Source organism: Quercus suber, unplaced genomic scaffold (genome assembly GCF_002906115.3).
Source record: "Quercus suber isolate HL8 unplaced genomic scaffold, Cork oak 2.0 scaffold_221, whole genome shotgun sequence".
In the NCBI taxonomy this organism is placed as follows: Eukaryota; Viridiplantae; Streptophyta; class Magnoliopsida; order Fagales; family Fagaceae; genus Quercus; species Quercus suber.
The window spans coordinates 404640-417443 of record NW_027069679.1 but is presented as its reverse complement, the minus strand read 5'-3'; the positions used below and the strand labels follow the sequence as shown (position 1 = coordinate 417443).

Below are 12804 nucleotides of genomic sequence, written 5' to 3'. Positions count from 1 at the left end.
ATTGTGGGTTCTACTACCACCGAAATTGCTGCTTGCTACTATTATGAAAAAGCTTAGTGCCCACCTAAGTCACTTTGCATATATGAATTTCTAAGCCACACATTGGGCATTAATATTTCCAAGCCAACTTGGTTACTCATGTCAACATTAAATTTTTTTTTTTCTGGTTATTGACATAATTATCAACTTGGTATAATTCTTTAAGAAGAAAAGCATTCTGGCCACTTTATCCTAATTTTTATGAAAGCTTATTTGAAGAGGTTAAATGGTACCCTTTTAGCCATCTTTACTTATTTTAAAAGTTTCCTCTAAATCTTCCTTTAACAATGTTTTGTTTGTTCTGCAAAATCCTTTTAAAGAACCATGCAAAGGCCATGTTCAGTCACAAACTTCCACTATAGATAAAGTTATACTCAAGGCCATCTTCATTGGCCCACATGGATCTAAGGATAACCTTCAAGGATGCCTTATATCATTTGAAATAATGGATAGAACTTTGGATAAATTATAACCAACTTATTAATATGTTTACAGCCCACAAATTTTGTTAGATATTCAAGTGAAAGTAAGTGCCCATGTGAATAAACAAACCTGTATCATGTTGCTGAGAAAGTCAAAACAAATGATACAACATAACATCCCTACTATTACTATAAGGCAAAGTCATGCCGATTAGTGCTCCATACTGTGCTATATAGCAAAGTGTGGTTGGACTTCAAGGTGAAAAGGACCTGAGAAGGAAAAAAAATACTATATAACATACTGTGCAGATGATAATTTTCCTAAAAGGAAGTCTGCATTACTGTATTGGCCTTTTGCATCCATAATTAGACATCACAAAATGATGAAAGGAAAGTTCAGATGAAGGATAAGGACAAAACCAATGAGTCAGTTATCTTGGGTACTTGTTCTATTTATGTTTGAAATTGACTTCATTTCAATGGAGTCGTCCACTAAAGCAATTTCACTTCTACATTGAAAATAAAAAGTTCAATGATGTTTCTTATTTTTCTCTGTTTAATGATTGAAGTATTGAATTTACATTTGTGTCTATACTTAAGAGTTACGTATTTTGTTCATAGTTGGTCCCATGTCTAGAAAAAAAGAGAGGGTTGTAGCAACATTCACTATAGATACATGGGAGTGGGTGACCTTGACTAGCCTGTTGATCCATAATCGATCCAAAAATTTTAGGATTAAAGCTTGGAGGTATTGAAATTTTTATATTTAGCCCATTTTAGTTTTTGTTACTGTCCAATAAATTCGAAATTCTAATACTGCCGATGACCATTTTAAACATGTTTCTTAAACAGCAAGTTCACTTTTGAAACCTCCCCCTTCTGTACAGCTTCACATTTGCTTTGCCGAAAGCATAGGTTAGTGATTTCATACGGCTCCAAAAACATAACCTTCTTGAGGATGCATACCCAATTAAGGAAAACAAAAAAGACTTTGCAAACATAAATTTTCCACAAACTTTTCATTAATGGTTGAGTACTTGAGTTGTCACTTGTCACGCTGTGTTTGTCCCACTCTAAAGCATCTGGCACAAGAAATTTACAATTAAGAAGATGCTACATCATGGAGCGGACCAATTAACTCAATTTGTAAAAAAATTTGCCGTCAAATAAGAGATTTAGGGTTCAAATCCACCTGCAAAAAAAATAAATTGGTATCTTAACTTGATGATAAAGAGCAATCATCATAGAGCGGACACCCCAGATTGAAAATCTATTGTATCTAAAAAAATAAAGCTACCATGTCAAATTTATTTATTTTTCTTTCCTTTTACATTACATCACAATTCATAGATGTATTATTGCCTTCAGTGATGAATTTTTATTATGTACCAATCATTTTAATTTATGTCAGTAATTACGAAAAATGTTTTGTTTATAGGCTTATTCTTCAATTATTTATACTTTTTTTTTTCTCACAACTGATCCAACCCTGCCCTTAACCATGGCAACATGGCACATGGGAAGTGTAACCCACCTTTTAACTTTGCACCAATACTGCACATGGGAAGTGTAAATCATTGAAATCTTTTCTAAAATGATTAGGTGATTTAGTTCCACTCAAAAGTCTTGATTGTTTCAAAAATGTTCAACATATTTCTCGTTCTTTGTCAAATCACTTCCACAAAAAGAATCCCATAAGAAATCACATTTTCAAAGGGTCAAAACATTTTCAAGACTAGTTTTGAAACAATTTAAAATGCAATATTTACACAGACTAACTTAATAAGCTTGTATAAACCTTTTAATTACACTTTGGAGCTTAAAGGAAATAAAGAATCATGCCCTTTTGAAAAAAGGTCATTGAGAGTAATCCATGGATTCATGGAATTCATCATAAGGTACAAATATGAGATCGGCTTTTTCACGTCCTTTACTCCCAGGCAACCATGCAGCAAACACGTGCCCATCCTCTACAGCAGACTTGGTTTTGCAGACAAAGGTTTCCTAGTACTTGCTTATTACAATCATGGTAATGTGGGAATTCTCTGTTGGCTACCACTACCAAGTTGATAAAATCCAAGCCCTTTGTTGTAACTTTTGCTTTCAGCAAATGTTTGAAAATATAAGATCGAGGTTATAAAGACTAGAATTAAGCTTCAATAGGCCCGAATATTTGAAACTTTCAAAGGCAATACTGAGGAAACAAAAGAAGAAAAACATAAGTAGACGCATCAAATTTTGGGTTGAAGTAGGCTCATATTTGTTTCTCGGTGAACTAGCCCAAAGGCCTTATGGGGAGAGAGTATACTTACATTGTTGTAATTTGTAATCTAGAAAGCACGGACACAGATACGGATGCGATACAATAACATGAGCAATTTTATAAAAATTATAACATAAAATGGTTGATATGACACTTGTATAACACGGATATGACACTTTAAATGAAGTGTCCATACTTTCTAGCTTACAACCTTAATCTCTCCTATAATGGATTGATAGCCGCTTGTTCTCGTGGTTATTGGCACACTACTGAACCACAAAATCTTATTTTTCCCTTCTTTAATCTTGCTTAAACAGAGTTTTCACAACATTTAGAAAATTAATTACCATGTGTTTAGTTATCTATTTTGGATTTTTTTTAATAAAAAAAATTATGTAACTTTTATGATCTAGGCCTTGACAAATAGCATCTCAAAAGCATACTAATCAACATTAATGGGATACCCAGTCAGAGAATGCCTAAACATTTACTATAATAAAAACTAGATTCCTATGTACAAACCTTTTTCTTTTTTTTGAGGAAACTATGTACAAACTAGTAATATATAATCTTAGCATATTAAAATAAGATGATAATGGTTAACAAGGGGAAAAAAACATTTTACATAGTTGACAATTGTTAAACGAGAGGTCTGCATTGCTTTATTGGCCTTTTACACCCATAATTGGACATCACACAAAGGTGAAAGGAGGTATATGTGAAGAATAAGTACAAATCTATGTGATTCTGCTATCCTGGGGAAGAAGTACTTGTTCTATACTTCTATTCATCATTGGATTTTTGGAGTTGACTTCATGGAGTCTCCCACTAATGCAATTTCACTTTTGCACTGAAAATGAAAGTCCTCTCTGTTTAATGGTTGGAGTAATGAAATTTTGATATTTAGCCTTGGTATTTTGTTGTTGTCCAATAAATTCAATACAGCTTTGATCACTTTTGTCACTCCGCTTGCTTGCTTTAAATTTGACTATTTGATAACAGTACTTCCTCTCATCTACCCATGCCGACAACAAAAAGTTGTTCCATAATGCATCATATTAATTATTCATTATTGATACAAATACTCATTCCTTGGAAAATGATTTGCGGACAAAATTTTTCCACCACTTTCCAACTAGAGTAATTTTGTGTAATTACAAAAAAAAATCATATCCTTTTGAGACTTTTTAACACAAAACAATGATTCTTAAAAACATATTAATCAACATAAGGGAACAATATCCTCAATTGCTACAAAATAGGAGTACTTAATAGTTCAGTTGGATCAAGGTATTTAAAAAGAAGGATCTGGATTTCATTTTTTAATTTAAATGATTTGAATAAAAGATGAAATGACATTTTTTTATTGATGAAATTTATTGACAGGTTCACGCTTTACTAGATTTGAAATAAATAGTTGAAAGATGTCATTTCAAATCCAGAATATTACATGTATTTTTACTTGAGAAAAATCTCCAAAACTCAAATCATCATATATTGTTAAATTTCTATAAAGCAATTTTACCAATAATCGCCTTTTAAATCCCTTGATTTATATAAAGCAATATCTATATGTTCATTACACCTTATAATAGCTGGTACCACCTTCTTTAATTGCTGATGACATATCAACATCATCCTGATATCACTAAATTTTTTCTTCTAATGCAAATAATTAAATAAATAAAGTACATTATTACAAAACATAGCTAATGTTATCATGGCCATCAATTATACGATTAGAACTGGAATTGTTGCACCATCTGATAATCTTCTGTTTAACTTTATAGGCACATTGGAAGACATCCAAATCAAATGTCTTCATGAGGATGGAGGAAAATTCTATAACTCAGAAATGACATTAGGTGTCCAGAGTGTTGAGAGGAAAATACTGATGCCAAAGGCTTGCAAGATCTGTAGCACTTGTGATGTTGGGAAATTTAGCTTTGGTTTTTGGTTCTTACTACATAATTTGTGAGTGTGTAAAAATGAGTTGAAAACTGAAGATTATCACAGAACAAGACTGCATACTTTGGTCAAGCAAAATCCAGAGCTTTGTAGAGCAAAAATGAAGTTCAAGTAGAAAGTTTTATTAGTCACTCAGTAGACATTCAGCTGAGTGAACTTATTATGGAATGCCATTAATAGTTTGGTAATCATGGCAAGCCCGTTTGACTTCCCTCAAAATCAGGTGTTTCCAGTGCAGAGACATGGCATGCTATCAGGTTTATGCTTCCAAAGTTTGAGTGGTCTAGGCTTGTCTAGTTTTCAATGATAATTTCTAGACAAACTTCCATAATGTGGTTAGCACTCAAGAATAGACTAACTACAAGGGAGAGAGAGAGAGAGAGAGAGAGAGAGAGAGAGAGAGTGATTCAGTGGGATACTTGTAGACTAACTACAAGGGAGAGAGAGAGAGAGAGAGAGAGAGAGAGAGAGAGAGTGATTCAGTGGGATACTTGGGAGATGCTGAGATACAGTTTGTGCATTCTTTTTTGAGTGCCCTTTCACTAGCAGACTTTGAAAAGAGGTCATGAAGCTATGTCAGTGCAGTAGACCAGAAAAAAGAAGCTGGGAAGGGATTGTCAATTGAATGGGTTTAAAATATTGGAAAGGAGAAAAATCTAGAGGCTACTTTGTGTAAAATTGCTTTGGGATAACAAACAATGTACCACTTATTATGTTCTCAAAGAAGGCTGTTACTATTCATGGAGGGCAAACTAAAGCTGGGGAGAGCATTATGCAGATCATAAAATGGGAATTCAGAGTTTTGATTGCTGCAACAGAGGAGATTGAAAACTTTGTTTTGGAGAGTACACTTTGTCGTTGTTGAGGGATTTCTGTCTCTATACTTGAGTGGAAATATACAAGTAGTTTTGTAGTGTTATTGGGTTTTGCCTATTAGTTGAGTGTTCTTTGAGGTGCAGAGTGCCTTGTTGTCTTGAGGTGCCTACAGTAGTGTGTTCTGTTTTTTAAGTTGTATCTGTGAAGTAATTGTTTGGGTTTTTTTAATAAAAAATTCTTATTTGGTCATTAAAAAAATCCCAAATCAGGAGTTGTTTCAAATTAAATCTTATACTTTGAGAAGTTTTAAATTAAAACCTACACTTCTAAAAAATATTTCAAGCCACATCATAAACTCATTACATGTAACATCGTTAGTGGAAAACTACAATTTACTACCGATTGTCACATAAAAGAACTTCAATTCGTCACATTTTTATTATAAAAATAAAAAAATAAAAAATAAAAACTCTCTAGAAAGCCACTCCACCCTTCGATATGAAATTCCCCCTCTATTTTTCAACATAGCTCTAAGCAAGCCTGGAGGAAATAGTAATCAACAGGCAAATAACCAGTAAAAGCATTTTACAAAGCCCAGCCAGTAGTTCGTTATTACAAGCTACAACATAGATGAACCACTCATAATCAGTAAAAATTAGTAAAAACATTTCAACCCAGTGGCAGTTCAATCCATCTAGAACACAAAAAACTATATATTAGAATTACTTATGGTGATAAGAATAATCTGTTTAGAGATATATAAAGCTCTACAGGGCAATGCCTCCTGTCGCTTATCATAGTTCAGTGTCACAGACTCACAAGCACGTATGCAATGTACCTCAACCACAATCTCATTTGTTACCTCAAAATAAATAAATAAATAAATAAAAAACAACCACATTTGTATTAGTAATTTATTTTGGGGTACAATGTTATTATGAGTTGTGGATCTGGTTAATACGTTCCTACGGCCATTGTTCTGTAACAGTTGAATATACCACAAAGGCTAGAGGCTTCAATCCAGTCAGTCATCGCAATTATATGATAGCACAAAATCATGGTAAGTAAAACCACTCTTCATTTTTATTCACAAACTTGAAACACCTCAACATTTTACCCAATAACAACAATAATTCCCAATAAGATTGACTCAGCATATTAATACAAGTCACCAAAGTGTTGAAGTTTGGGCGAACTACCCCCAACAGGACAGTGAGATTGGTAGCACCAAAGGAGCAAGTGCTTCCAAATTACGTAAGGAAACCCAAACTTATTACAGGACTAATGTCTAGAACTAGGGCAGAAAAATGTAATTTAAAATAGAAAAACCCCTTATCAAAAGGGGAAAAAAGCTACATGAAAATATAAACAAGACGTGGCAAGGAAAGACTCCTCTGCAGAGTAGTATATACAGCTCTACGCGGTGACAAAGGCTTCTGCATCCAAAGGGATAACAGTATTAGTATTGGGAAAATCAGTTCTCGGTCCAGCAAGGGAGTAATATGCAAGTATATGGGCTGGATGCTCAACTATCACGGTCTCCCCAAGACCATTGGGAACACTTCCTCGTCTAGCAGGAATTAACTCGATATTCCAGAATGGGCGAGCCATTGCCATGAGGTCGCTACCATTTGAAGATGCTCTATATCCTTGCACCCATAAATACCTCAGAGAAGTGAGTTGCAACACAGCATCAGCCAGTGCACGCTCACTGAAGATACAGCCCCTCATTTCCAGTTTTTGCAAGCTAGGACAGCCTTTAGCAAACTGCAAAAGCCCTGCATCAGTCTCTCCAACAGAACCAAGAAGCATCCATCTCACATTTTGGCTGTACTTTCCAATATAACTGAGACCCACATCAGTCAAGCCCCCAGGTCGGACATAGAACGCAAACCTCCTAAGCTTTTCACAGCCCCTCAAAAGAGCTCGGACACCATCGTCAAGTGGCAAATCGGTTATGCTCTCTTCTCGGTCAAGCAGGACTAGGCGGAAATCACAAAGGTTTTTTGAGTAAGAGCCAATATATTCCAAAGAGGCATTTGTGATATCAGACACATAAACAGCCAAGTATTCCAGTTCTAGGCATCCCTGAGCCAAGGCAATCAATCCTCTTTGTGAAACTAGACCTTGTTCATCATCCATTCCCTGCTCATCGGCACCTCGCTCAATCCTAAGCCTCTTTAGTCTCTTACAACTCTGAGCAAGAACTTCTAATCCTCTATCCCCAATAACATTCCTTGTCTGTACTTAAGAAAAACAAATTTAGATATATATAAAAGTTTCAATGCACTAAATACCCACTCCATTGTGCTGAACCATTTTCTAGGATTTTTTTAAGAAGTTACATTCAACCATTTTAAAGAATATGCACCTAATTTGTCATTTAGCATTGTCATATAATTTCTAATTTTTTCCCTACAGTTACTTGCCAATTAACATGAAATAATTCAATTTGTGGTTACATAAGTGAAATCACAAACAGGAAATAGTACACTTGCGTAAAATCCTAAGAATTTGATCTTTTAAAACCAAGGTCAATATAGTCATTATAGAGAATAAAGTAACGGGGGATTCTAATGGAAGAAAAGGTTCTATAATAGTTGCAAATAATTCAGATAAGAAAAGCAGAAATGAAAGTCTTTTGGAATGTGGGTTCCAGTTAGCAGAACGGATAAAGTCTCTTGCCAACAAATAAGAAATTTGAGGTTCAAATCCCCTACTTACACTAAAAACCAATTGGTGTCTTAGCCTGATGATAAGAAGAAATCATCATGAAACGAACACCATAGGTTGAAATACTTTGCATCTATCAAAAAACAATTATAAAAAATTTTCAATTAAAAAAAAAAATGTTCCAGAATATCTATATAGTGCCTTAAAATTTTAGAAATATGATATAAGACATAACTCTGACCAATGAAAAAAAGTATACACACATAATGATAAAAAAAAGGAGAAAAGATGAGTAGTGGTTTTATGGTTTTACCTCAAGAACTTCCAAGCTGGGGCACCTTTGGATTAACATACAATGGTCATCTGTGTCAAGGAGTGCATAAAGTAGATCCAACTTTTTGAGTTGGGATGCAAAAGGGAATACAATTGGAAATTCATTCTTCCCCATGTATGATAGACCCAAACGGCATAACTTTGGAGGTAATGACACAACTGAGTAATTTTCTGGTTGCTCATTGAAGGAACCCCCACAAAACTCTTCTAAAGCAGTTGCAATACGAAAGAAACCAAGGAGGTCCAAGATTTCTCGATCACTAATTTTCACAGAGATCAAGGAGCGGCAATTTCTAGCAATGAGTTCAAGGTCCTCAAATCTGACTTGGGCAAGGTCCGTCATATAAAAATTTAAAGTTTCAAGAACCGTGTTGTTCAAAGCAAGCTCGTGTAGCCAGTCACCATCATTCTCAGCAATGAAGCTCTCCTCCAAAAACAAAGTTTTTAAATTCCTGAGAAAGCATATAAAGAATAATACATTAGTCATAATGACTATCGATCAGATCAAACTTATCAAAAAAAAGACTATGGATCAGATCAGTGCCCCAGAATCAATAGCTTCTACCACTATGACAGCAGGCTGTGCTCACACATCCACTAAGTGAAACATAATAGTAGTAGCCCAAATAACAGGCATCATATACAGTCAACACATATATAAATGGTAGTGGGGGCAATCACATGATACATAAAAATGAGAACATAATTCTCAACTTAACAGAACTTATCTGAACTAATTGCAACCACTACATAAGTCATGTTTCTGCAAATCTAGAACTTCTCACTAATAGGTCAACATTTCTATACTGCTATCTCATATCTTCCTCCTTTTTTTTTCTGGTGGGACAAGCTCATTGTGACTAACTCATACAACATATTTCTAAAATCCATGGAAAAAAAATAGAAGTGAAAAGAAGAAACAAAGCACAAAGAAAACTTTCCAGGGTGTGAAATTCTCCAAGAAAAACAAAATTCTACCAAGGTTTAAGCAGCATTGGAATCCCAGGCAACAGCTAATTTTTATTTTGTGCATCCTGAGCAGCTTTTTTCCTCGTTTTAAATTTCTGTTTTCCTCTGTAGTACAGAAAGTTGCTTAAGAAAGAGTATTGAAGAATGAGTAAATAAAATAGTTTACCAATACATATGTGAGGGTTGGTGTCCAAAGCTCTTTGGGAGTCCAACTATTCCCCTAAGTGTGTGTAGATCCCTTGTCCCACGTACATTTGGAAATTATAGGGAGGAATCCCTTGAAGGTAGTACCAAGATGCTGATTAGAGGTTTCAAAGCCAATACCTCATAGATATCATGAGGCCTTAAAAACCACTAGGCCAATCCCTTGGGGTAACAACATATGTGAGGCCTAAAACTCCACAAACATATCCAAAAGACTAAAGCTTCTCTCTAAAGTTTTTTTTTTTGATAAGTAAATATTCATTGATTAAATGAGAAAAGTTCTCCCCATGTAAAAAAAAGAGGGGAAGGAATATAATTTTACTATTAAAACCCTTTTATATGTCTTTGTCGGAATAGGGATGAAATTGATATTTCATCTCCATTTCATTAAAGGAACGAATGTTCCTCCAACTTCTGGGGGGAATGCTTAGGGTTCTAGACCTAGATGAGCATAGGGATCAAGAAACAGAATCTGCAACTCTAACAAGTCATAAATTTCAACATATAGAATCAAGCTAGTTGACTTTCAAAGACAAAGTAAATGTATAACTTACTTTCATCATTCAAGAGAGAATACATAGATGCAGTTAATTAAAAGGAGAAGCATGGTATCATTGCAAGATCTACCTTTTAAACTCAATTAAATCATTATGCATATATGGTTGATGGTGCACAAACATTTGCTTGTCAAAAGTAATACTTTTTATGTTTTTAGTCTCAGCCTACATTTGATGCATTTTGCAGTAGTAATTAATCTTTTATATTATCTCAGTGTCATCCAATGATTAGACTCTTCCAAGATGTTTGAATTTCTAAATTGAATATATTTTCATTGCCCTATTTTTTTCCATCCTCTAGAATCTTGATTCATTGCTGATCACACCTATAACTCAATCCTGTCAAGCCTGAGTCTTTCATTACCCATTTAAACATCTTGATTACTTATCAAGAAAACTTTCTATTGGTCATTCAAGTGGGAAAGGGAAAAAAAACTGGTAGTTTTCTGAATTGATCTCCATTATATAAAACCAAGTCAGTATTGCATTACCCTTTCCAAAACTTGATTGCCTTCAAAAGTGCTCAATCATACTCCCCAGAGTTTTCAAAACATAACTCAGAGATGTGACAATAATTAGTGCAACTTCAACCCTCTGATTAGTGATTAATGAATTCATCGCAAAGTTCTAGGGATTTCACAGCCTTTAGAATCTCAGCATTATAGCCATTGTTGTACACAAACCATAATTTCAAAAACCTTGTGGACTTTTAAATTAGATAATTTGCAGGATTAAAAGTTCAGAAGCTAAAGCATGAGGAAAGCCAACCTCAACTACCTGAGAAATCCTCAAAGTAACATATAGACAGATCCAGATATATCCAACTATTGTTAATATACACGTTAACAAAACATTCTAGTATATTTTCACTTCCCAATTGTACTCAACTCATCTACTAGTGATAAACTCAATCTATAACCGCCAACAAGCTTTCAGTTACAAACCTATGCGTTACTAAAACAACTATATAGAGAAGAAGTCCACAAATGACTGAAAAATTGTATCAAACCTTTAATTCTTTTAATCGCACGTGCTAATTAATTCAAATTTCAATCAAACTACAACTTCCCGAAGAAGAAACAGAGACACTCTTCTCAATATAACACACGTAATTATCCGAATAGAGACATAATCATAATCAAATGACCTGAAATTTAAGCTAATCATGGAAGACACCAACAATCATTTCGCTCGACATTCAAAAACAAAAACAAAAACAAAAACAAAAAATCGAAAACAGCATGTCAACTACAAGCCCTGCACTCTATCTATAACTCGCGATAACAAAAGATTAAGTAAAAATTACACGAGCAATACTCGCGAAGAACTTTAAGCCCTTGAAAATCATATTTAGTCAAGAAATCTCAGTAAGTCAAAAATTAAAGCAACAAAATTTGTACGATCAATCTTCACTTAATAACAAGAAATTGAAAAAAAAAAAAAACAAAAAACAAAAAACAAAATAGAAATCACAGTAATTCACACAATAAAGCAACAAAATTTGTTGAGATTAATCTTCAGTTAATAAACAGTAAAAAACAAGTACAAAATCCGAATCCAAATTCAACAGGAATAGAATCAATTCAAGCTCGAATTATCACAAACAAAGTTTCCGATAAAAGGAACTACCTGCAAGATCGACCGATATGTAGAAGGCCATCGGTGGAGAAGCCAGAGCACTTGTCGAGCTTCAGAGCGAGGAGAACACGGCCGCGAGTGCGAGCGAGAAGTTCCAGATCCGAGTCTCGAACAATCATTCGGCGAAAGTGGAGCGATTTCAAGCAATTGAAAGACTCGGCGATCTCTTTCACCCAGGGAGTGACGTAGCCCCCCCAATCTTCAGGTATGAGGTTGAACATGGCCGCTCGCGGCTTTCCTTTAAGCTTCAGAGATTCAAGGTGCCGAAAACGGCACCGCAGCCGATCGGGACTCGTGGTGTAGCAGAGCGCGATCGTCACGTGCTTGCGCGTGAGCGCGTCGAGCTCGTACCACCTCTTGCAAACCAGAGACACCGCGTCTCGGTCTTTCGGGTCGTGAATATACGGCATCACACAGCCGAGAACCACGTCAGACATTCCGCTATTAATTCTGTTCAAGCTCCGATCCTCCATAGCCAAAAAAAAAACCCGAAAAACAACAAAAACAAAATCGGCTCAAAGGTTAAAAATCAATTTAAAGCAGCAACAAAACAAAATCGGATACCGAAACCGATATTTAGAGACCGAATCATTCCGTTATATCTGGAAACGACGAATCGTTTCTTGAAGAGAAACGCGGTTCGAAGAAGATCCACATGGTGTTAGAGAGAGAGAGAGAGAGAGAGGAGGATCGGAGAGGATGGACGGTGAGGATCGACGGAGAAAGAGAATCGAACGGCGACGGTTGGAGAAAAAAAAAAAAAAACAGTTAGTGGAGTGGTGGCTGAGTGATTGGATTGGATCAGACCCTAGTGAGTGGTCTATTGTGCGCCTCAAATAACAAAAGAAGAGAGTGTGTGGTTTTGTTTTGTGAGTATAAAAAAGAGAGGACTCAAAGGGAGCAGAGGTTTTTAGAGAGAGAG

At 35.2% G+C, this 12804-nt stretch overlaps 1 protein-coding gene across 1 annotated transcript; it reads right to left on the bottom strand.

The window, feature by feature from the left end:
• Positions 1 to 6569: 6569 nt before the first annotated feature.
• Positions 6570 to 12804, bottom strand: LOC112011761 (coronatine-insensitive protein 1). The gene is made up of 3 exons (XM_024044107.2): positions 11874 to 12804; positions 8495 to 8966; positions 6570 to 7749 (listed from the first exon to the last, which is right to left on the bottom strand). The coding sequence occupies exons 1-3, from the start codon at positions 12353 to 12355 to the stop codon at positions 6925 to 6927; spliced, it is 1779 nt and encodes a 592-aa protein (XP_023899875.1). The 5' UTR covers positions 12356 to 12804; the 3' UTR covers positions 6570 to 6924.